The sequence below is a fragment of the Gracilinanus agilis genome, chromosome 5 (genome assembly GCF_016433145.1).
Source record: "Gracilinanus agilis isolate LMUSP501 chromosome 5, AgileGrace, whole genome shotgun sequence".
Taxonomy (NCBI): Eukaryota; Metazoa; Chordata; class Mammalia; order Didelphimorphia; family Didelphidae; genus Gracilinanus; species Gracilinanus agilis.
In genome coordinates this window covers 101,534,693-101,558,455 of record NC_058134.1, presented here as the reverse complement: position 1 = coordinate 101,558,455, position 23,763 = coordinate 101,534,693, and the positions used below count along the sequence as shown (strand labels likewise).

The 23,763-nt window shown below is 34.3% G+C and overlaps 1 protein-coding gene across 1 annotated transcript in view; it reads left to right on the top strand.

Moving 5' to 3' along the window:
• The window catches only part of CNTNAP2 (contactin associated protein 2), a 1,887,185-nt gene that overhangs the window by 716,355 nt on the left and 1,147,067 nt on the right, over window positions 1-23,763 (top strand). Inside the window, exon 12 of the mRNA XM_044678981.1 lies at window positions 21,826-21,997. Within this exon, the coding sequence (XP_044534916.1) occupies window positions 21,826-21,997 (172 nt within the window). The remainder of the gene's footprint in view (window positions 1-21,825; window positions 21,998-23,763) is intronic.

Below are 23,763 nucleotides of genomic sequence, written 5' to 3'. Positions count from 1 at the left end.
AACAAAATATTCCTTTCCTTTGAGTTACTCTTATTCAACTTGGGGAATGTGATGTATACATAAGTAAGGAATACAATGTAAGTCAATTTTCAAAGACAAAATTTGAAAACCACTGCAAAGTGGAGAAGGAATCAGAAAGCCTTTATATAGGCTTGATTTAAGTCCTGTAGTAAAGTAAGGGGTTTGGGTGGTGAAACTAAGGAATAAAGGAATTTCAATCATAGGAACTGATTTATGCAAAAACATGAAGGTGAGAAATGAAATATAAGATGACCAGTTTGACTTGAGGAACCCTAAGCAAATCATGAACCCTTTCTAAATTACAATTTTCTACCTGATAAAAAAAAGAAGATAATTACACTTGAACTACCTAACATTTAGGGCTGCAGTGAAAGAGCCTTGTATAGGTAAAATTTGGAAAAAAAAAGACACACTACATAAGGGCAGACTAGATAAATTCATCTAAAAAAAATCCTAAATTTAACAATTGGTATGCACACAATTAAATCTTTTTTCTTTACTTTATACTATTACTAACACATTTCTACCCCTCTAATATATCCCTTGTTTTTCTGCCTCTGCCTATCATTGGTTATGTTATGAGCCCCCTCTCTTCAATATTTTGACCCATCCTTTGATTCTCAAAAGTCACCAACTCCATAAAGTTTTCCATGACTTCCACAAGCCAAAAATATTTTTCCTCCTATGAACTTTTATAGCTTCTCCTAATTAATGTTGTTACATTCATACATATATACTATGTTGTAGTATACTTATTCTGGGTGTGCATTTTATTCCTATTGTTCTTTAATTATTATACTTTAATATTATTATACTTTAATATTCTTGACATCATGGACTATTGTCTTACCAGTGACATCTGCTCCCTTACCAATCTCTACCATGTTCAAAAATCAATACCAGATCTTGAGCCTACCATTTAATTTCCTCTATAATCTGGCTTTTTTTCTGCTTTTCTAGTTTTTTTTTTTCACATCAGTCCCATTCTGACACTTTCCATTCTATTCAAACCGACTTACCATACAGAATTGTCTATCTCCTCCCTCTTGGACTCTTCATACAAGATTTTCTCCTTTCCCGTGTCTGTAATGTACTCCCTCCTTATCTCCTCCTTTATAAAATTCCAACCTTGTATCAAAATAATGATCAAGTGCTACCTCCTACATGAGACTTTTCTGGCACTACCCTTGCCTTAACAATGTTGCCTTCTCGAAATTGCTTTCAATGATTTTGTATATACAGTACTCTGTACTTATCTAGGTACATCTTTGAAACCCCTCAATAGCATGTAAAGTCCTTGCAAACATGAACTATTTTTTTCTTTCTATGCTCAGAGTTTGTGATGTGAGATGTATAGTGTTACCTAGCAAACACCAAGAAATATATATTTTTTTCTTTTTAAACCTTAACCTTCTGTCTTAGAATCAATTCTAAGTTTCAGTTCAAAAGCAGAAGAGCAGTACGGATTTAGGCAGTTGAGCTTAAGTGACTTGCCCAGGGTCACGCAAATAGGAAGTGACTGAGATCAAATTTGAAGCCAGATCTGCCCAACTTTAGGCCTGTCTCTCTGAGCCTCCTAGCTACCCTGCAATATATATTTAAAGAATTGAATATTGAGTAAATGAGTGGTCTGGAGCATTTACTGAGATTACGAGTGCTTATAATCAGCTTAGATCTCAGTTTTAGGAAGTACTCCCCATTCCTTAATACCTGAGATTCACTATAATATCCCTTATAGATTACTATCATGTCTTGGTTCATTTTCATCCTGTTTTGAGAGTTGTTTTCCTTCAGTATGTGGAATTCATACTTGCTGAAAAATGAATAGGGTGGCATTTTTTAAACAGAGACTGCTAAAACTTTCTGTGCTTCTTTCCAGAAAAAAGAATTTAGGGACAAAAAGATCTTTTAGGAAAATAAATTTAACCTGAAATTTGTTCTTTTTAAATGTCTTCATAGCTAGAGGTAATGATTGTGTCTAAATAACAGAAAACACACTAATTGCTTAATTTTATTTCTAGTTTTCCAGAGATTAGTCTCAAATATTCCAGTACAATTGTGTTCACCTTGGTTGCTGTGAGTGTAAAGCACTTGCTAATTACTGAGGCTACAAATAGAAAAGTAAGACAATCCCTGTTCTCAAGGATCTCACATTCTAAAAAGGGAAGCAAGGCATGTACAAAAAGGCCTTTAGCTACATGGCAAATAGAAAGACCCCCAGTGGTCCTCATGCTATTCTTTATTAATAATATTAATTAATAATGATTAACATCATTTCCATTGGTAAACTCGTATCCATTTCAAAAGATGACCCATGCATCTGTGCCAAAGTCTTTAGGGGCAATAATATTATTTTCATTATTTTCTATAGTTGTGGCTGCTGAGGAGGCAGCAGTTACAGCACTTCAGAGAGAGTTGTCAGAGCATAACTCCACCAGGGCTGGATCCTTGGATAACAACTTTGGGGACCCATCTGGAATCTGATCCAGTGGGCACTGCTATTTCTTGGGCTCTTTGACTATCTGTAGTTGTTGGGCCACCCTTTCATGAGAATTATCTACAATTAAGGCTGAAGGAAGAAAGTCTGGTGATCTAGTGAGCTCTCTCTTTGTAGGGACATTGGAATTCCGTAGCTACAGCTGGCAGGTTTTTAATGTTTGGTATTGGAATTGGCAGGAATGGGCCATTCCTTCTCCTTAAGAATTGTTCCCTTTGATAATGCCTTGGAGGGCAGATCAGAAATCAAGCATAATAGTCTTAAAGGTGTATTATAAAGTTTCATATGCCAAATAAGATTTTTACCATTTTTGCTTCTATTACAACATTCCTATAAAAGTATCCCTTTAGTGGATTTAGAGACAGAAGGAAGCTTGAAGACCCTCTTTTCCAAAAGCCTCAACTTAACATATGAGGAACATAAGGCCTAGAGTGTTTTAGTGAATTGCTAACATCACACAAGAGACAGAATCAAGATTGAAACCAGGTCGTTTAACCTTAAATCCACAGCACTCTCTGGAACTGGATCAGAGATTTCAAATATTTGGCCTACAAACACTGTCTGAATAAAATAAAAATGAATTTGGGAAACAGCAAAATATATGAAAATAAAATAAAATATAGATAATATTACATTTTTATAATAAATAAATGAGTCCCGATGATCTCATATTTGTGTACAGTTTACTGGCTGCATTTTTATTTGAGTTTGACACCATTCATCTAGATGTCTGCTTTGCTTTTATTATACAATAATATTTTTGGTTAAAAAAGGGGTTTTTTTGTTTGTTTTTTTAAAACCTTTACTGTCTTAGAATCAATTACTAAGTATCAGTTCCAAGGCAAAAAAGCAGTAAGTTCTAAGCAATGAGGTTAAGTGACTTGTTGAGGGTCACATAGCTAGGAAGTATCTGAGGCCAAATGCTAAAGCAAGATTTGTCTCCAGGCTTGACTCTTTATACACTGAGCCACCTAGCTGCCCCATGAAAAGAAATTGTCTCTCTCTGTCTCACTGTCTGTGTCTCTCTCTGTCTCTCCTTCTCATACTACTTTAAAATTATTTATAAATATATATTATATATAAAATGTATATCATATATTCCAAATGTATAGAATTACAAAAACATATATACTTACACACACAATAGAATTTTGTTTCATCTAAGACATACATGAATCTGTTAACATACTAATAGATATTTCCTTTAATACTTGAACTTAATCTTTCTCAAACTTATTACTACATCTTTATTACTTTCAAATTTCTCTTCCTCTGGAAATTCTGTCTTACATATCTGTATGATGTTGTGAAAATGAACCAGGGATTTTCTGTGGTTATACTCCCTTAGCTATCTTATAGGGGGGAAAAGATAGGAGAATTCGTGATGCTACAGAATATGTGAGGAGATCCTGATTGTCTAAAAAATATGAGAAAAATTTCAGGTTAGAGGTATGATATAAAAAATGAAACCTCTCTTCCCTTAAACCTTCTAAGACCATTTATACGTGATGCAAAGCCCAATCACTGTCCTGAAGTTTGTTAAAAAATAAATCCATTGATTATCTGGTATAGTTAACAATACTAGTTGGTTGAGGCAAATCTTGCTCATTAAGATCATTGATAACACTATCTGACTTCTGTTTAATTGCTTCATCTTTTGAATTTCCACTTTATTAATACACACTTTACTTCATCACTTTATTTGTTGGTGATTGTTTTCATTATTTTTTCCTATTTTGTATGGTTGGGTATTCTTTTGAAAATCACAGTCTTAGTTATATTCTATTTGAGAGGGAAAATCTAAGAAACAGTATCATTTCCTAAGTATACACACACACACACACACAGGTGTATATATATATATATACATATAAATAGATATAGATATAGATATAGATATGTAGAGAGAGAGACATAGAGAGTGAGAAACAGAGAGAGACAGAATGAAAGACAGAGACAGAGACAGAGACAGAGACCAGAGCCCTAAGTAGATCTTTATGCAATTCAAGTACAGATTTGGGGGGAATGATTTATTCACCCTGGATGTAGTCGGTATAGGAGACTTCATCCTTAGAGTTCAACCCCAGTGAAAGTTAACCTCTTATTCCTAAAATGGGAAATTTTAACTTTTTTTATGTCATGAATCCCATCGGCAATCTGGTGAAGTCTTTGGACCCCTTCTCAGAAGAGTGGTTTGAAATACATAAAAGAAAATAAAATACATAGACTTACAAAGGAAACTGATATACTGAAATGTGGTGGTTGTTGTTGTTTTTTCATTTCATAGAAATAAGGTTAAGAAGCTCTTTGCTAAGAGTAGGCAGGTGGAAGATATTTTCCAAGGAAAAAATAAGCACCAAAATAGGAAAAGAAATCTTAAATATTAAACCTGAAGAACTAGTTTGTTCAGAGATAGAAGTCTTCATGGTCTGGTCTTACTTACCAGTTATGATGCTGCAAGATATGTGTCCTTAGACTGAAATAATAATAATAACCTATATCTCTATAACACCTCATTATTGGCTACAACCAGAGATCTTTCACTTTTGGTACTATTATTAGTAGCAATTTATGATGTTCAGAGGAAATCGCTCAATTGACTGTCTAGGCCTGGTGTTGAAAATCTTTGGCACTTTCCAGAAATTAAATTCAAACTCTAAAGGGGGGGCAGGGGAGTGCCATTATTGAGTATATTTAAAATAATGTCATTCCAGGAGGAATTTTAAAAATGTGTTAAATAATGGTATTCTTAGAATTAAGTTAAAACCACTTACTTTTAATGTAACTTTCCTAAAAGAAAGGATATATGGTATTAGCAAATTACTAAAGCTATTAAAATCATGTACTCTAATTAGTTTTCTAAACGTAAACTCATAACAGTTTTAACAGAAGAATTGTAAAGGTCACAATCGACAATAGCGACTGAAGATAAATGCACTAGCCTACAAGATCACGTAATCTTGATCTCCTACTGTGTACAACATACTCTGAGGAATACAAATTACTTTAAGTCTTCTAAAGTTTCAAATATAGGTATCTATTGACCTATATGGCATGGTAGTGCCTAAAAAGTTGTAGTAAAAAAACAATCTTGTATACTTCCCTATTCAGATTATAAAATCAGAGAGGCTTTCTTATAAGGACAAAATGTTCAAAGATCAAGTTAAAACGTTCCATGATAAAGTGGCTAAGGGGGAAGCTGGGTAGTTCAGTGGATTGAGATACAGACCCAGAGATGGAAGGCCCTGGGTTCCAATCTGGCCTCAGACACTTCCTAGCTCTATAATCCTGGGCAAGTCACTTAACCCCCATTGCCTAGCCCTTACCACTCTTCTACCTAGGAGCCAATAAACAGTATTGATTCTAAGGCAGAATGTAAGGGTTTATAAAAAAGGGGGAGCAGCTTAAGATGATGTCCATCCCCATGATAGACTGGGTATAATAGTCTGGTCTGATCATTTGCTGTCAAAATCAATAAAGTCATAATATCGTTTAGTTGAAAAATGTTAAAGTGATAAATTTGGGGAAATTGGACATGTATCACATACCTGCCTAGCATAAAGTCTATGCTAGCCACTAAGTATAGAAAGCCAAAATTTTAGCAGCCCTTTTACTCAATTAACTCATATTTCATAGTAGTATACAATGATTTGTGAGGAGATCCTGATTGTCTCTACAGAGACAGATATGGAAAGACATGATAATATAAAATAATTTCAAGGAGAGAGCATTGACAACTAGATAGACTAAGAAAATCCAAGTGTGAAAGGTGGGTAGCTGAGATCTGTCTTGAAAGAAACTAGTTTCCAAGAGTGCCATGGAAAGCTTTGACAACCACCTTTTTAAAGGCATGGAAGTGGGAGATGGAATATTGTGTGGGGGAGAAAGCTGTTTAGAACAGAGTAAAACAGAGAGGATATGAATGCAAGTAACATGCAGTAGTCTGAAGGATGGTTGACAAGCTCTGAACATTTCTTTCTCCTCCATCTTAACAACTGGAACAAATTCAAGTGACATGAAATAACAGTAGAAGGAATAAATAGGATTCAGGTCATAGATGTCCTTAAATTCCAGGATGAGAGCAATATGGAAGCACTTCGATTTGTGGAGTATAATGTGAGATAGAGCTGTGTTTCAGGAATTACTAAGATAAGGAATATTTTTTCCACTGTGTCTTTATAATTTTGATTAAAGTAAATTTCCAAAATATCAAACAAGTATATGTCTAGGTGTGTATACTTAGACCTAGAGAAAAACCCATACATGTATATTTCTGTATATTTTCAGAAAAAGTAAAATAGTTTTGAAAATCAAGGTTGTATAAATGAAAGAAAAGTGCTCTGGGAGCCAGTTGTTAGTCCATCTTCAACCATTCATTAACCACAAACAAATGATTTAACCTCTCTGATGTTTAGGCTCTTAAGCTAAAAAAAGGGGAGAAATAAATGTCTTCTAACTAAAAAAGATTAATTGTGGAAATTGTTACACAGATACACATACAAAAACACAGTTGCATGTGTGGGTATAAGTATATTTATATACACATGTAAAAATGCTTAAAAAACTATAAAGCATCATGCTAATTTAATTTATTGTTACCATGGTTTGAGATTATCTGTAGCTCATTATAGGGATGATTAAATATTATGTTTGTAGTTCTTAAACTTCAAAAGTGTTTTAGAAAAAAAAACAGGGTTAGTGGCAGCTGGGTAGCTCAGTGGATTGAGAGCCAAGTCTAGAGATGGGAGGTCCTAGGTTCAAATCTGGCCTCAGATACTTCCCAGCTGTGTGGCCCTGGGCAAGTCACTTGACCCCCACTGCCTACCCTTACCACTCTTCAGCCTTGGAGCCAATAAACAGTATTGACTCCAAGAAAGAAGGTAAGGGTTTAAAAAAACTGTTTTAGAAACCAAATCACTTTTCAAAGATTAATTCTTTGGGTTGACATAATTTTGGATAACAATGAAAACAGTTTTATATACAATTAGATATAGTGTAACAGTGAATATTTTCGGGGGGGTACAGTTATTTTAAAACTCAACAAAATCTGATTTAGTGATAAACACGAGGGGATAATTTTCTAATTGTCTACAAGCAACATGAAGAAAAGAAATAGCAATTAAAATATTATTGCATGTCAGAATGTGACCAAATATGAGACTAGAAAACTCTATCCAATCAAAGAAGCATATCTGGTGAAGATATCTATGATGATATACTATAGAGACACTATTATTTAATAGTAGCCTTCTAGAGAAGGATCAAATTATTCAACTCTGTTTTTTGTTGTTGTTTTTTATCTCAAATGTTAGAATAAAATTATATAGTGTTAGAAGTAGTATATTGCATGCAACTGAAATTGGAACTCAATAACTGTACAATGCAATAATGCATTTTATATTAGATAAAAGATCATCTTGGGATCACCTAACCAACTTTTGCCCTGAATGATATAATGCAAAGAGTATTGAATTTGGAACTAGAGAAAATTAGTTCAGACCTGGTTTCTTCAATACCTTTACTGGGAGTCAAAATGTAGGGTTAGTAGCAGCAAAAGCTAAAACCTTTCTAATTATGCTTCCATACAAATCTTTAAAAAATTTTTCAAAAAGACAGGAATCCAAATCCAACAGAAGACAGAGTCAGGGGAATGAACACAACATGAAAGGTAGGCAAAGAGCGTAGATTTTCACTGGATAAAGGGGAACCAGAAGCAAAACTGCACACAGAAGAGTGCTGACGAACCACCCCACCACCACTCTAGGTTTTGCAATTGGGCTTAGGCCAAATCCAGGATCCTGGGACAGGGGCTACACTAGTAAAAGTGCACCTCAGAACCACCCCTTGAAGACCCAGACCCTGGCACCAGCCATCTGGCTGAGTTCTTTCAAGTCTCCACAGGCAGCTATGTTGAAGACTTAGACTTCAGCAGAAGAGAGATAGAATTGGCAAGCAGCTTGCCAGAATATTCAGTCCACAGGGAGAAAAAAAAGGCAGGGGAAATAAGCAAATAGATGGGGGAAAAGGGCAAACAGCATAACCAACAGAGGATTATGAGACTCCAGAAACTACAAGCAAAACTTAAAAAAAAACAAAAAAACATCCAAATATAAACAATGGGAGTTGGCCTCACACTCTGGAAGAACTCAAAAAGGAATTAAAAAATCAAATAAGAGAGGTTGCAGACAAATGGGAAAAAGAAATGAAACTAATGCAAAAGAAAATAATAGATTAAAAACAAAGCAAAATTGGTCAATTGGAAAAAGAGGCACAAAATTCAATGAAGAAAAAAGTGTTTTAAAAACCAGAATTGACCTACTAGAAAAAGAGACAAAAAATCCAAAGAAAAGACTGCCATGAAAAGTAGAATGTACCAAACAGAAAAGGAGGATCAAAAGGTCATGGAAGAAATTCAGTCTTTAATGCCTTTACTGACTTAGTAATCTTAGGGAAATCATTTTGCCTCTAAATGGTCTTCGAGATTTTTTGTTTGTTCGTTTGTTTTGTTTTTTTGTTCATCTACAAAATGATAGGCTAAGAGTAAATGACTGGCAAAGTCCCTTCCAATTCTAAATCTATGCTTCTATGACCCTTCATTTTACATAATTTGAAAATGATATCTAGGATTTTTAAATGGCTTGTCCAGACACATATCAAATAGTTGGTAAAATAAGGATCTTTATTCTCATTGATTACACCATCATTTTTTTAGTTTGATGAATTTGTCAATATAATAATTTTTAAAACCCCTTTCCATTGTCATACACTACCATTGTCATATACATACAAAACCTCAAAGCCATGCTTTGCTTTCATGATGGCTTGTTTTTTCAAAAATAAAATAAGAAAAATAAGAAGGATAAACCAACACCATTATTCACTTGAATCACTATGCAATTTCTTTGATTAAAGTAAAGGCAACTTTGAATTCTCATTCTATTGTATACATTGATTTGCCAATTGTTAACTAGTCTATCTCATCTAGATGACTGGTCTTAGCATCTGATTTCCTGTTTCTTAATAAGTGTAATTGCCTCTATTATCTATTAGAAGACACTTATGGAGTTTAGGAAGGTAATAATTGCACATTTCAGTTTCCAATTGATTTTATTAAGTGCTACAAGTATGTGTTTTGCTATGATTGTTGTTTATAGGAAGTAGGGATAGAAAATGAAAGGATAGGGATAGAAAGAGGGAGCAGAACAGCTCAATTTATCTGATATGTATATTATGTTTATTGCTGGCTTCTGCATTATTCAAAGGATATTTGGATTTTCCAAATGCCAAAGGTTCAGTAAAGAGTCATAAAAAAATCAATTAATTTAATTCATACCTCAGAGTTTCAGTAATCCCATATATAAACTTCATGCATTTTACATCATTCACATGCAAATGTGAAGCTCACATTATTCATATTAGGTGACTAAAATAAGAATTAGCCATCACTGAAATTAGTAAGAGCCTTTTTTTTTCCTTTTTTGTTTAGCCTGAAGTCCTTTTCTCTTAAAACCATATTTTCCCTTCTCTTACACTGTCTGCCTACCTCCTCTTATGTGCCAAACCAATTCACAAAAAATTGTTTTTTCTCTTTAAGACTAGCACCTCTAACTCTGTTTTTTCCTGGCATAGGCTGATTTCTTGGTCTTCAGTCCATCATTCATTCTGTTGCAAGTGCAGTCTTTATAAAAGAGTACTTTTATGTTTTCATTCACCAGTTCAAGAACTTGCAGTGACATATTAGATAAGTTCAGAATACTAAGTCTCAAGACACCCTATCATGTATTCCCTTGCTTCCTAATCAATTCTTTGCTATGAATTTTTGAACATGCCCCATCTATTGCAGTCAGCCCTCATGCCAATTCTCACAGTCACACCTTTGATTACACTATTCCCTCTACCTGAATGCCACCTAGCTTCCTTTTCAACTCTCCAAATCCTAACCATCCTTCAAAAATCCAGCTTAACACCAGACCTCTTTCATAAAACTTACCATTAGTGCAGCATCCCACAGGGATCTTTCTCTTCTGAAAACTCAAGGTATTCCTGTTATCCTTATTCTTGCAGTAAAGAAGTGTGGAAGAGTAGAAAACAAAAACAATAACAAAACAATGAATGCAGAATCAAAAGGCCTAAACTGGGAGCTAAGCTCTATCTGGCACTTAATAATGCTGGACAACTGAATGAGTCTCTCTCAGTTTCAGGATCTGTAAAATAGTAATAAGAGATGACTTACCTATTTCATGGGGAGGTTATGAGGAAAAAAATTTGTAAATGGTAAAATGCTGTTGTTTTATACTTTCTATCATCAATTAGGATTGACTCTCTCCCAACATTATCATGTGTGCTTTTTACATTTTCCTAAATCAATTTGTAAATTCCTTGAAGGAAGGAATGTTTTTATTTCTCTACTGTACCTAGCACAACTTCGGATAAATATATCAATTCTTGATGGATCTTGATGTATATCTGATATACTTTTATATTACCCTCAAGCTAAATTAATATAGGTTACAGGTAAGATTTTGAAGGACGGATATTCAAACTAAGTCATTAACCAGAAGAACAAGGAAGCATTTGCAGCTGTAAATGAAACAACTGGCATTATTAAAATTAACCATTAAAGTGACCCACAAGAATATATTGTTATTCCATTAATAAAATATTATTTGCATAATGTCTAAGGCAAAAGTCAAACTTTAAAAGCTCAATTTGCTTGTCACTCTTCAGAAATTGTTGCTTCTCGATAGGCATAAATGGTTTGGGAATGTATTTGAATTTATTTGTACAACAACTAGAACTTAGCTTTGTTTGCTAAGTAAACCAATGTGTTTCTCAAGTTTTATTGATAGCAATCTCTCTTTAGCCTCCCTCACTTCCACTGTGACAATAATAAGGAATTTAGCATTTTCCTACTACTGTTGGCGAGTTGTGTTTCGATTGTATCCAACTCTCTCCATGACCCCATTCTTGGTTTTTCTAGGCAAAGACTAGGGATTGGTTTGCCATACTTCTCCAGCTTACCTTTACAACTAAGGAACTGAGGCAAACAGAGTTAAGTGGCTTTCCCAAGGTCACATAGATAGTAAAAGGCCAGATTTGATCTCATGAAGATGAGTCATCCTAATTCCAAGCACTGTAGTATATCCACTACACCACCTGCTTCTCTCATTCTACATATCTGAATACAAGTAGCATTTCATGCAGTTCCTCACCAAGGGAGTGCACTTCACTAAAAATGACTTTGACATTCATTTGCTTCTATTCTTCTGGATTTTACCACTATGCTTTTACTGCAGTCTCACACTGGAACTTCCCTTAACATTCAGGGACTCCTTACCATAGAAGATCCATCTTTCCCTGTAGTCTTTTCATCCTGGACTAGTTCTCTGTTATTCCATTCCCATTTTTCCTCTTGTGAATTCCATCCTGGGTCAATTCAGGAAATTGTTGTGTCTTAATAGGCATAAACAGTTCAGGAATATATTTGAGTGTATTTGTAGGACAATTAGAACTTTGTTCTGTTTGTGAAGTATACCTAGTTGGTTTCTCCTTTTGAGGAAGGTCAAGGCTGCCCAGCCTTCATTCCCTTTCTGGCTCTGCTTCTGGCCTTCTGGATTTTGCCTCTTGATCTCACCTATCATCTCACCCTGGAACATCCATCTGGCATGTCAATTCCCCTTGCCATCCCTCTTCTCTCAACAGTGGTGTCCTCCTAGAAGGCTCTATTTTGAGGATCTTATGTCAACTACCCTTCTGACTCCTCCTAATTCTGCTTCTGACTTTCTGGTCTTTGATATCTTTCTCCTGACAGGTACCCTCTCCCACCTACCCTTTGCTCCCCACTTTTCAGCTTTTTTTATATATCTACCTACCCAATTGGAATATATGTTCCTTGAGAACAGGAATTGCCTTTCTTTTTGCATCCTTTCATATAAGTATTTAATATAAGTGCTTTATGTAAGTACTAAATTTGTTACCTGTCTGCCTGCTCAAGATATTCTTTTCTCTCCAATTTCTCCACTATCAAAGCTTATCTATCTAGTGACCCAGTCCTAGTGAAGATAATCAACAAAACATAAGTCATTATTAACAATTGACCTCAAAGCCAGGAAAGCTGGGCTTTAGTCTTCCTTCTGATAAATTTTTACATGACCTTGAGCTAGCCATTTAACACTTTAGAACTCTAAATACGGTCTAATAAAGAGCTTTTAATTTTTTTGTTTTATAGATCCTTTTCAGAATGTGTCTCTTTTAAGAGTAATGATTTTTAGTATAGGCTTAAATACATTGTATATAATAAATATCAGTTCACAAAGGAGACCGATCATATTAAAATATGTTTTTCATATATATATTTTTAAAAATCAAGTTCATACTCCCAGGTTAAGAATCCACGCTCTAATGAAAATAATTCACAGCTAGCATTTACTTAAGTCTTAAAGGTTTACAAACCATAGAAGAGGAAACTGAGGCACAATGCTTTTAAGTGATTTGTCCAGGGTCACAATATTATTAAGTATCTGAAACAGGAATCAATTGTAGTCCTTCCTGACTATCTACTGTTGCACTTACCTATAAAACTAAATTTCAGAAAAGCCATATTTGTAATAGGAATTGTCATATTAAAGAGTTCTCTATACTTATAAAAAACACAGGTTTACTTCCTATTGCTACACTCATTGGTGCCTTGGACAATAAGGGATCTAAATGTATAGAAATTTCCATGAGTGTTATGGTGTCCTTGTGTCCTCTCAGAATGGTTTTAATCACTCTTTCACTCCAACCTTGGTTCAATGGGAAATGAAATTGGGGAGGCACTGTAGTTATTTGTGAACTGTATAATATGATGTTAATTGTCTCTCTCTGTGGTGAGATTTACTTTAGAGCCTAAGTCAGATTAGAACCAATGTCATTATAAATATCAGCATGTTTTTGACTGGCGTATTTATAAAGTATATTTTGGAAAGTTTGAAAATAGACATATAAAGTTTGTCAACAAATTCATTGAAAGGTTAAGCTAATTCCAAACCAAGTGTAACTCCCATATGATTCATCAGGAATATCAACATGATGAAGACCTTGCCAATAAAAGTTGATCCACCAGGGTGGCAGCTGCACTGTTGTTTCTTACCATTGGTTAGATCTGGTTATATTTAAGAGGGGTTCATCAAGTACTAGCAGGATTAATGCATTAATCAATGGCAGTAAAAACTCTGAGGATCTAGTTGCAGGACAACTTACTCTACTATAAATATACTGTTTTGAATTCTAAAATTGTAGCTGTGAGTGTATATCTCTAATCAATATAAATAGCTCTTCTACTTCATCCTAACTCCACCTACCACTGCAAACCATGGTCTTAATGTACATGGTAGTGATCCATATTGTTTTTTTCCAGTGGTTACCTTTTTTTTTTTCACTTTGTGATTTCTGATTTTACCTCAAAGTGCACATTAAATCCTGCTTCATAACAAAGAGTTCAGCATAACCAAACTATGAAGTGACCAAATGTGACAGCATATGCAATATTCAGTCCCTGTAGTGCTCTACTACTTTGCTCTTGAGAGAACAGTGTCTGTTTCATCATCTCTCCTCTGGATCTAAGTGTGATCATTGCGTGTTAATCAGCATTTGATGTTGCCTTTTGCTGTTATTTTCATTTATATTATTGTTTTATTCAATTAATAATCACTTATTAAATGTCCTATTATGTACAAGGCACTGTCCTTGGTGCTTAGAGACACAGAGACAAAAGAGAATTGGTCTCTACCCTCAAAAAGCTTGTATTTTTTTGAAGGAAGATGGTATACATATAAGAGTAGGAAGGACATATATCCACAACAAAAACTTAATGTTATGTTATCTCCTAGTTCTCCTTTAATTGTACTGTTAGCATATATTTACATAATTATTCCTATTTGGAGAGTCTTTTTATCCCCAAATGATTCTCACAAGAATTCCATATGGTCCTTAGTATACATATTATTAAAAGCATACCATTTGTTTCCTTAAAAATGTTTGTCAGAATATTTGTGATGGTTGCTGTATTTCCTCTTCCTTGGCACATGCCATTGTTTAAAAAATCCTGTATTTCAGCTAATATTGGCAATTATATATAACCCTATTGTTTTCCTTTATTTATTGCAATTTCTGTTCAGAGGTAATGAAAGAACAAATAGAATCTGCTCTCTCCCTTAACATGATAGGGCAATGTTAGATAACATATTTGAAAGTTGCTTTCTCCACTCTTTTGAAACATACTATTCCTTAGGATAGTTACTGCCCAAATGGGAAAATAGCACAATTGTGTATTTTGTATTTTATAAATACCAGTAGGAATGGCTTATCTTCAGGAGCCTACTTGCCTTCCATATAAACACATCTCTATGTGCCCGCTGATGCTTTTCTCTTCCTAGGATTGTAACTTAAAAGAGAAAATGAACTATTTCTTGACTTGTATTCTAAATTATAATAAAGTGAATTATCTGGTCAGAGTACACAAAGAAAATTAAATTTAAAAAAAAACAAGTTTCTAAATAACTTCCTTGGTTTACCTTGAGAACTAAGGAAGCTGTGTGTTGGGAGAAATACATGACATATGAGAAATACATAAATTATGAGAACAAATGGAACTAATATTTACTATTCACATTTATGTCATCAATGATTTGTACCAGCTCACGATTAAAATGAATTTGTGTAAGAGCAGTTTGAAAGACAACTATTATCATCAGGTCAAAGAAAGATTGTATCTTCTTAGTCAAGTTGGTCTTTTTTACTTCTAATTGGGTTTTTCTTAAGAGGTTCAAATGGACATTGTACTAAAAGATGAAGACTTTTTAAAAATTACTTATAAATATCAATTATTAATATGCAAGTTAGGTGAATAAAAGCTATGATAATAGCCCTTAAATGCAAATGCAATAGAATATTGAATGTCTTAAAGGAATTTTACTATTTGCCCAGGCTCACAAAGCTAGTAAATGGCATGGATAAAATCTGTGCCTGATTCTTCTTTTTCTAGGGACAGTTTTATTTTCAGTAAATAAGCATTTATTAAGCATTTGCTATGTGCTAGGCAGCTGTGTTAAACCCAGGAAATACAAAGAAAAAACAGTCACTTCCTTTAAAAAGCTTACATATGAGTTGATACAAAGTCAAATAAACAAAATGAACAATGATGACAACTTAAATGGAAAGTATGGCAAACCACAAAACTAAACAAAAAGTGAAATTCTTTTTACAGAATTACAAAGGATAAGCATGATCCCTAAGAAGAGCTATAAGAAGAGATTGCCATCCCATTTTACACTAGAAGGGGGAAATGCACAGTTGTCTGTCACAGTACATATTTTCAGACTTTCTGACATACTGACAAATTTTGCTAATATTTTTCCTTCTTTTTCTTTAGAAAAAAAAAGATTAAAGTGATTCTTTCGGAGATGGAGAAGGAATACTCAGAAAAAAATTTAATGTATAACAAAAACTATCAATAATTTTTTAAAGTATTTGATTTGAATAGAGACTCAATAATTCTTGTATATGTGCATGCAGGATGTTCCAAATGTCTTAAAGCAGCTTTAGTAACTTAAAACTGAGTAAGTCTTTTACACACTCAAAACACATACAGATATACATTATGTATATGTATGTATGTGTGAGTATCCACCACATATGTGAGCAAAAGGGACTGCAAGGTGACTTCAGATAGGAAGGTACTAGCAGTTGTGGTGGAGGTTTGGAGCAGGACACACCCAGAAAGATTTCATGAAGGACCTAGCCTTTGAGTTCAATATTTAGGTAAACAGGGATTCTAAGCGATGAAAATAAGGAATGAGAGTATTCCAGACACAAGAGATGTTCAAAGCAAAAACACAGGAATTAGAGACATGGAATATCATTTGTGAGAAGAAGAGAAGACTTGAATTATACAAAAGAGGGAAAATCGCTTACAATCATTTTGAAAAGATGGGTTGTAACAAGAATAAGAAGGGCTCTAAAAACAAAACAATTTTATATTTTAATTAAAAGGTGTGGAAGCACATTCAAAGAACTTTTTTATTTTTTTTTGGTTTTCTAGAAATAGAAAATCCTTTTACAGAATTGTCCTCTTCAGAAAGCATATATTTGATAGAAGACACAGGATCTTTTTTAAAGAACCTGTTGAAAAACCCATTTAGGACATAAGTATTTCCTGGCTTGATTATTGCTGTCCTTGTCCCCAGAAATAATGGGTTTGTAACCCATTAAATGGAAATGCCTTTTTTTTTCTTTTCAGAAAAAGGATTAAGATATTGGTCCAAAGGGAAATCTTTCCTTAAAGAAAGTCATCCTAAAAGTAGGATAAAAAAGATAAAACTGAGTAGTTTAAATTGAAGATTAAGTAACTCCTGTTAGTAACATTTGTTCCATAATATTTACCTGAAACTGTATTTTAATATATTATTTTTGTTAAGATTCCTATAAATATTACTGAAAGCTGTTTTGGAATAAATACACATATGAAAGCATGGAGGTACTATACCATTTTGGACTTTTCTTTAAATGCTTGGATTTAGAATAATGATAAATATATTTTAGAAATGTTTCTGAGTAGCTTTGCCAAAATTGTGAAGTACAGCTTTTTTTTTCCATCAGTTGAGGCAATAGGAAGCTCTTGCTAAAACTTAGTCAGTATAAAAGTGACATGATCAGACCTGCACTTAAGGAAAAATACTTATGAAGCTCTGTGAAAAATGAATTGGATTAGGAAGAGACTTATGACATGGGGACTAGTCTATCAAAGTCTATTGAAGAAGTCTGTGCTAGAGAAAATGAGAGCCTAAACTGTTTTTCAATTTGCTTTGCAGTCTGATAAATTTGGCTGGTTTTCATTTTTATGTTTATAATTCACTTTTATTATATATAGTTTTCCCCTATTATGTCCTTGATTCTAAAATTTCATCTCTTTAAACCTAGAACCCTTTGACAGTCTGGCAGAGGCTTATTTTCAGAAGAATGTTTTCAGTTAAATAACATGCATAGGATTACAAAGGAAATCATTTATATTAAAATATAGTTATCAAATTTTTGTTTAAAGCTCACAGACCTCTGAGTAAGAACTCCTATCTAAACCATCGAAAGAGCTATTTTAATTAAATTAAATCTTGGGTTTGAGATGATATTTTGTCAATTAGCTTCTTCCTTCTATTCTTTCTTACTATGAGTCTGAAGCAGGAGTCTCAAATTGCTTTGCTTAAGACAGTACCTCAAAGCTTAAAGATAAACCACCGAATGAATGTATGTCCTCCAAATCATTCCATGTTGTGACGATGGTGGTAGACAAAGAATGGTAAGGTTTCACAATGGCACCCTTCTCTCTAAGGAAAGGGGTAGCTATGGGGCACTGTATATAGAGTATCAGAGCTGGAGTCAGGAATAAATGGGTTTAGATTGGGTTTCACAAGTTGTGTGTCCCTAGCAAGTCACTTAACCCTATTTGCCTTAGTTTTCTCATCTATAAAATGATCTGGAGGAGGAAATAACAACCCACCACCCCTCCCCAGTATCTCTGCCAAGATACCTCCAATGGGATCACAAAGAGAGTTGGATATGACTGAAATGACTGAAGAACAATTTCAAGAGATTTAATCAACACTGACAGGAGTCAGTGAGCAAAATCTAGGCTATTTACAAAAATAAGGAGGAGAAGAGTAGGTCACTCAGAGTTAGATAATCAAAGTTTTTTTTTTTTCTGATCTCTGATTTCCTAACCTTATCTGGAAATCAATGTGCAAGGATATTCAAGACTTTAGCATATTTGAGAATGGCGTGAATACACATACATAAACTATAACCAGGAGATATTATTATCCATTGTTCTGCTGTGGATGTTTTCCTACCAATGTTCTATGTCTAATCCAGGTGATCATCTAGTCCCAATTTCCTAGAGTCTAGTATTTCCAGTGAGAGTAGTCCATCGCTCCATTGCTAGGTGGCCAATCAGGGTAATGTGAATGGATTGTGCAAAGTTAACCTATTGTGCAAGGTGCTGACAAAAGGAGCCCCATGGCAAATTCCAGACTTTTATATGCCTCTCTTTTAATTGAGTTTGTCTGTCAGCAAGAGAAGAGCTCCCCCAAAGAAAAGCAACATTTCCTCACACATACTGTAAAAAATAAAGTAGAAAAATGATGGATCCAACTATTGTTTTTCTTCGTAGGATATTGTAAATTTTAAGAATTTCCATAATTTGGTAGAATTGCTTCCGTTCATTGGCTTTCTAGTTATAAGGGTTCTTTTTGACAATCTGGATTAGTGACACCATTATTCTACCTTGAGTGACAGCTGTATAATAAATATGTCCTTGATTCTCTAATATCACAGAAGACTGGACAAATCAATTGTAATTGGGCAGCCGGGTGACACCTGTGGAAGAAAATGTGCCAGACTCAGTCAGACCCAAGTTCAAAACCACTAGTTAGGTTAGCCTGGCCAAACACTTAGCCTTGATCGACATCAGTTTCCTCATCTATGAAATGGTTATAATAATGGTACTTATCTCACAAGTATGCCCTACCTCACAGGGTTTTTGTAAGGATCAAATAAAATAGCATATATAAATGGCTTGGCAAATCTTAGCTGTATAAATGCTAGTTTTAAGTCTTAAAGGTGAACAAGGACAAGGGAGAAAAAAAAACCCTTATGTGTATATTTAAATGCTGTAATTAAATTCTTCCAGAATGTCACCCATGCAGAAAAATGGAGAGGACTTGACAAATGCAAACTCCAAAATTGATCAGTGCTTACCAGGAACATTGTCATGAGTGACTGATGAAGGCCCGTTTTATGAACTTAATTATACCCAATCTGTTCTGATGTGTGTTTATGCAGCTGCTGCCTCAATAAGGGTCTTATTCACCCAAATAGATCTACTCTTTTTGTAATGGTTCTTTCAAGCAAAGTGTGGATATTTGGAGACTGCACATCCAAAAAAACCAAAAAACAAAAAACAAAAAACTAATGACAGTCTTGTTAAGTGTATTCAATAAAGCTGCAGCTGGATGTTCACTTACTGCTGGTTTTAGACCACTGCCTCCATTCAATTGTACCTTGATTAAGATGATTTGAAAACCATTCTGATGCATGCAGGGGGCTCTATAGGCACCTTTTTAAAGAATCAGCATTCTCTGATTGGCCTAATTCTATGCAAATTGAGAGGCTTTCTGACTGGAAATGTCTGTTTCCTTTTAGTCTTTAGAGGGCACCAGAGAAGATCAAGGTCTGGACTATTAACTGATTTAAAAAAAAATCAAATTTATATCCATTCATCATCCATATATCTATATATACACATATGTGTATATATGTATATCTTCAAATACAACAAAGCATTTTATGTTGTTATTTAATAAAAATGTAAGCTCTGTAAGTTAACATGGTAGGCAAAAAAGCTTAGTACCTGCCACAGAGCAGGTGCTTAATAAATTTTTACTGACTGATGGCATGATCATTCCTTTATGCAATCCTTAATTGAGATTTTCTTTACTTATTTATAAATAGAGAAGTGACGAAAGAATCTGGTTCTTTTATTCCCTGTCACCCTTCAGATACACTGGGATACCCCAAAAAGTTATTCTTGGAAATTATAAGTTTTCATTATTATAGTAAATCTTGGTTTTTATGTAATTACACGAGCCCCTACCTATTCTTTATGAATATTTTTATTACCTTAATAATTTTTGAATGAAATACATTTGTAACTTACAAGATCTACTAAGTCCTGTCATTTGGCTTACTACTACATTCCTCAGATGCCTAAGCGATGGACCTGATCCCCTCTGGGCCTTGTTATCCTCCCAGCAGCTAGCTCCAGTGGATTCTTCTTTCTACCTTACTGTGGAACTCTGCTGAATGTGTTGTCAACCTCACTTAAGAACATGAAGCCCTTGAGAATAGGGATGGTCTGACTTTTCTATTTGCAACCCCAGGCCTTAGCACAATGCTTAACATTCAGTAGATTTTTTTTACTCCTCCATTTATTCATTCAAGAAAAGAGAGCAATTTCCTAGATTCATTCATGGAAAAGAAAAATTCTGGAATATTTAAGCTTAACAACTTTTGTTCAACTCTACAGTTTGACTATAGTATTCTCAATATAATCTTCTTGTCCATAAAGATATTAACATGTCTTTAATAGAACAAATATTATGATATATAATCATTATTCTATTCTTTTAAACATACTAAACAACAAAAGTCAAGAAGTCTAATATCATAGTTCACCTTCCAGATTTTAGGTATCTCAGAGGAGCTGCGGCATTCACTTTTCATTTTAGACTCATCCATTAACATTTTTAGCCCTAAGAATATATGTGCATATTTTATGAAAGTTATATCTAAAAAATGTCATAAAATGAGTCTTATTTTAAATGAGTACTACATTAAGGCATAAGGCTCCTGTTGAAATGAAAATATCTTCCCCGGGTGAGATAATATATAATATGGTTTAGTTGACCTTTTTAGATAGATAGATGCAAAGAGCAGAGTTTCTAGAGAAAGAGGCACAAAAAGGTTATAGAAAATTAGTAAAAGTCAGAAGCCTAGCTTCCCTTCCTCTTCTCACTTTGAAAAGTAGGATCAGGTTGTATATTGGAGGAGGGAAGATAGAATTAAACAATTACCAAGAAACCAGGGAAAGATAACAGTTTATAAAATGAGGGTGGGGGGAGCGGGAAGTATTTTGTTCACTTACCCACTTTTATGATAGAAAAAAAGAGTTACTTTGCTCATATCCTTCAGGACAATCCATCTATCTCCTGGTTTCAGTCTGTAGAAGGGGGATTATCATCAATACAAATTTATTTATGTGTAATTTTTTTTTAATTCATAGAATCATAGCTATAGGGTAGAGCCTTGGAGACCACATGCTCTAACCCTTTCAGTATATAAAAGTGGTCACATAAGTAATATTCATTTCATAAGAGATTTGAACTCAAGCCCTCTGACTCAGCCAGTATACTATCTAAAAGAATGGATACTGAGTGGACACTGAGTCCTAGATCCTGAGCCATAAAACTGCTGAACAGGCACTCTGCATCTAATTGGTTTATGACCTTGAACAAGTCCTCTCTGGTCCCAAATTTCCTCATGTGGAACAGGAGTGATTCACTTTGAATATCTCTAATGTCCATATCAGTCCTGAGATGATATGATTTGAAGGAAAGATATTATCTGGAGGCTCTGGTTATCATTAGGAAAGACACTTGTTGGCGTTTTAGTAAGTCTGTCACCAGCAGAACTCAATATTTCTTTCTTCCATTTCACAGGTTTTCTTACACAGATGAATACCTCAGATCACTCTGTACTTCAGGCTTCATTCCAGGGGTGTATGCAGCTCATCCAGGTGGATGATCAGCTTGTCAATTTGCATGAAATAGAACAAAGAAAGCCAGGCAGCTTTGCTAATGTCAGTATTGACATGTGTGCCATTATAGATAGGTAAGTGATTTTTTTTTACTCAATATTTGAGATGTTTAAATTCACCAACTTCCTTTTTACACAATGACATACAATATTTGAAATATCACGAAAGCTGTTAAGCCTTTGTTCAGTAGGAAGAGTGGTTCTGAGTGAATAAAATGGGAGAACTATGACTTTTCCATAGAATTTGTTACCAGATGAATGAAAACCAGTTAATCCACCAATACCTGGGCTGAGCTTATAAAATGTTTTGTTGTGATTCAGATCCTGTCAAAATCTGCCAAAAGATTTAAGCAATTCTCAAAGTTTCCTTGTTGTTGTTGTCTTCATGATCTTATTTGTTTGTTCATTTTTTGTTCCCCCTCCTAGCAAATTCTAGTTTTATAGAAGAGAAATGAGCTACAATTCTTTTCCTCATGATATTGGCAAACAGGGATTACCATTCAAAGATTTTATTTCTACCACCCCAGTTTTCATTTTTCATAGCCGCAATCTTCTGACGTGTCCTCCAGGTCTGCAGGAAAGTAAACACACACACACACACTTACACAGACCTGTTCTCTCTTTCTCTTCCTTTCCCTCTTTCTTCCTCTGTCTGTCTGTCCTCTCTTTCTATTCCTCTCTCTCTCTCTTTCTCTCTCTCTCTCTCTCTCTCTCTCTCTCTCTCTCTCTCTCTCTCTCTCACACACACACACACAAACACACACACACACACACACTTTCACATCAGGATTTAATGATGCATAGTACACAAAATTGATTCTATTTACTCAGTGCACAAATTGAAAAGATAAAAAGAGAAATGTTTATAATCATTGTCTACTATGTTTAATATCAGTGGAATGATGCCATGTTTGCATTTAATACTGATACTATTTTTTCTGTTTTGTTAAATAATCATTAGCTATTCTCTGCCTTAAAATTTTGGTCCATAAATTGGGAATTTGTACAAAAATGAATTAAAAACCAAGATAATATCCTTACTTTATTTTTTCAGTCAATTCTTAAAATGTCTTTTGCAAGTTCTATAGCCTCTAAAAATTATTTTTCATTTCATATTTTAACCTTTTTTACACTTCATTTCATTTTTAACATGCTATTTTTTAAAAACAAAAACATATCGCTAGCAGTTTTGTTTCATATAGAAGTATACTTTTACTCAGTAAATTTAATATTTAGAAGAACTGTGATGGATCTATGATGTCAGTTAGGTACTCTTTGCAATCTTGCAACTTCACTCACCAGTGATTTCTCATTCTGTGCAGTTCTTATCCATGTTCTTCCATAAATCTTCCATTAGAATATCTACTCAACATTTGAGATATTGTTTGTGTGTGTGTGTGTGTGTGTGTGTGCACATCTTAGAATATTTCATAAATGCCACTGCAGCACTCAGACTTTTGATCTGTTATGCATCACGTTTGCTAAGTAACCATCCTTCTTTCATGCATGTCATGACTGATGTATCTTATCCTCCTGTGTGAGTCATTTTTAGTAAAGCATTTCAGCCTCCCTACACTTACTAGGTATCTGTCCATTGCCCAACTGTAGTTTTAATTTAGAGAAATGATCATGTTCCACTGCTTTCAGCCATATACTATCACTCCTATTCCTATGGCCTCATCTACAATCCCTACCACTTGTAAGTCCAAAATCGCTAGGCACCAGCCCCTTGTGTATTATCTATTGGAATATAATCTCAAATGCAAGAGTGTTCGTCTTATGTTTCTATAATCCCCATTTGGCATAGTGCCTGGTATATGGGAAACACTTAAAAAATACCT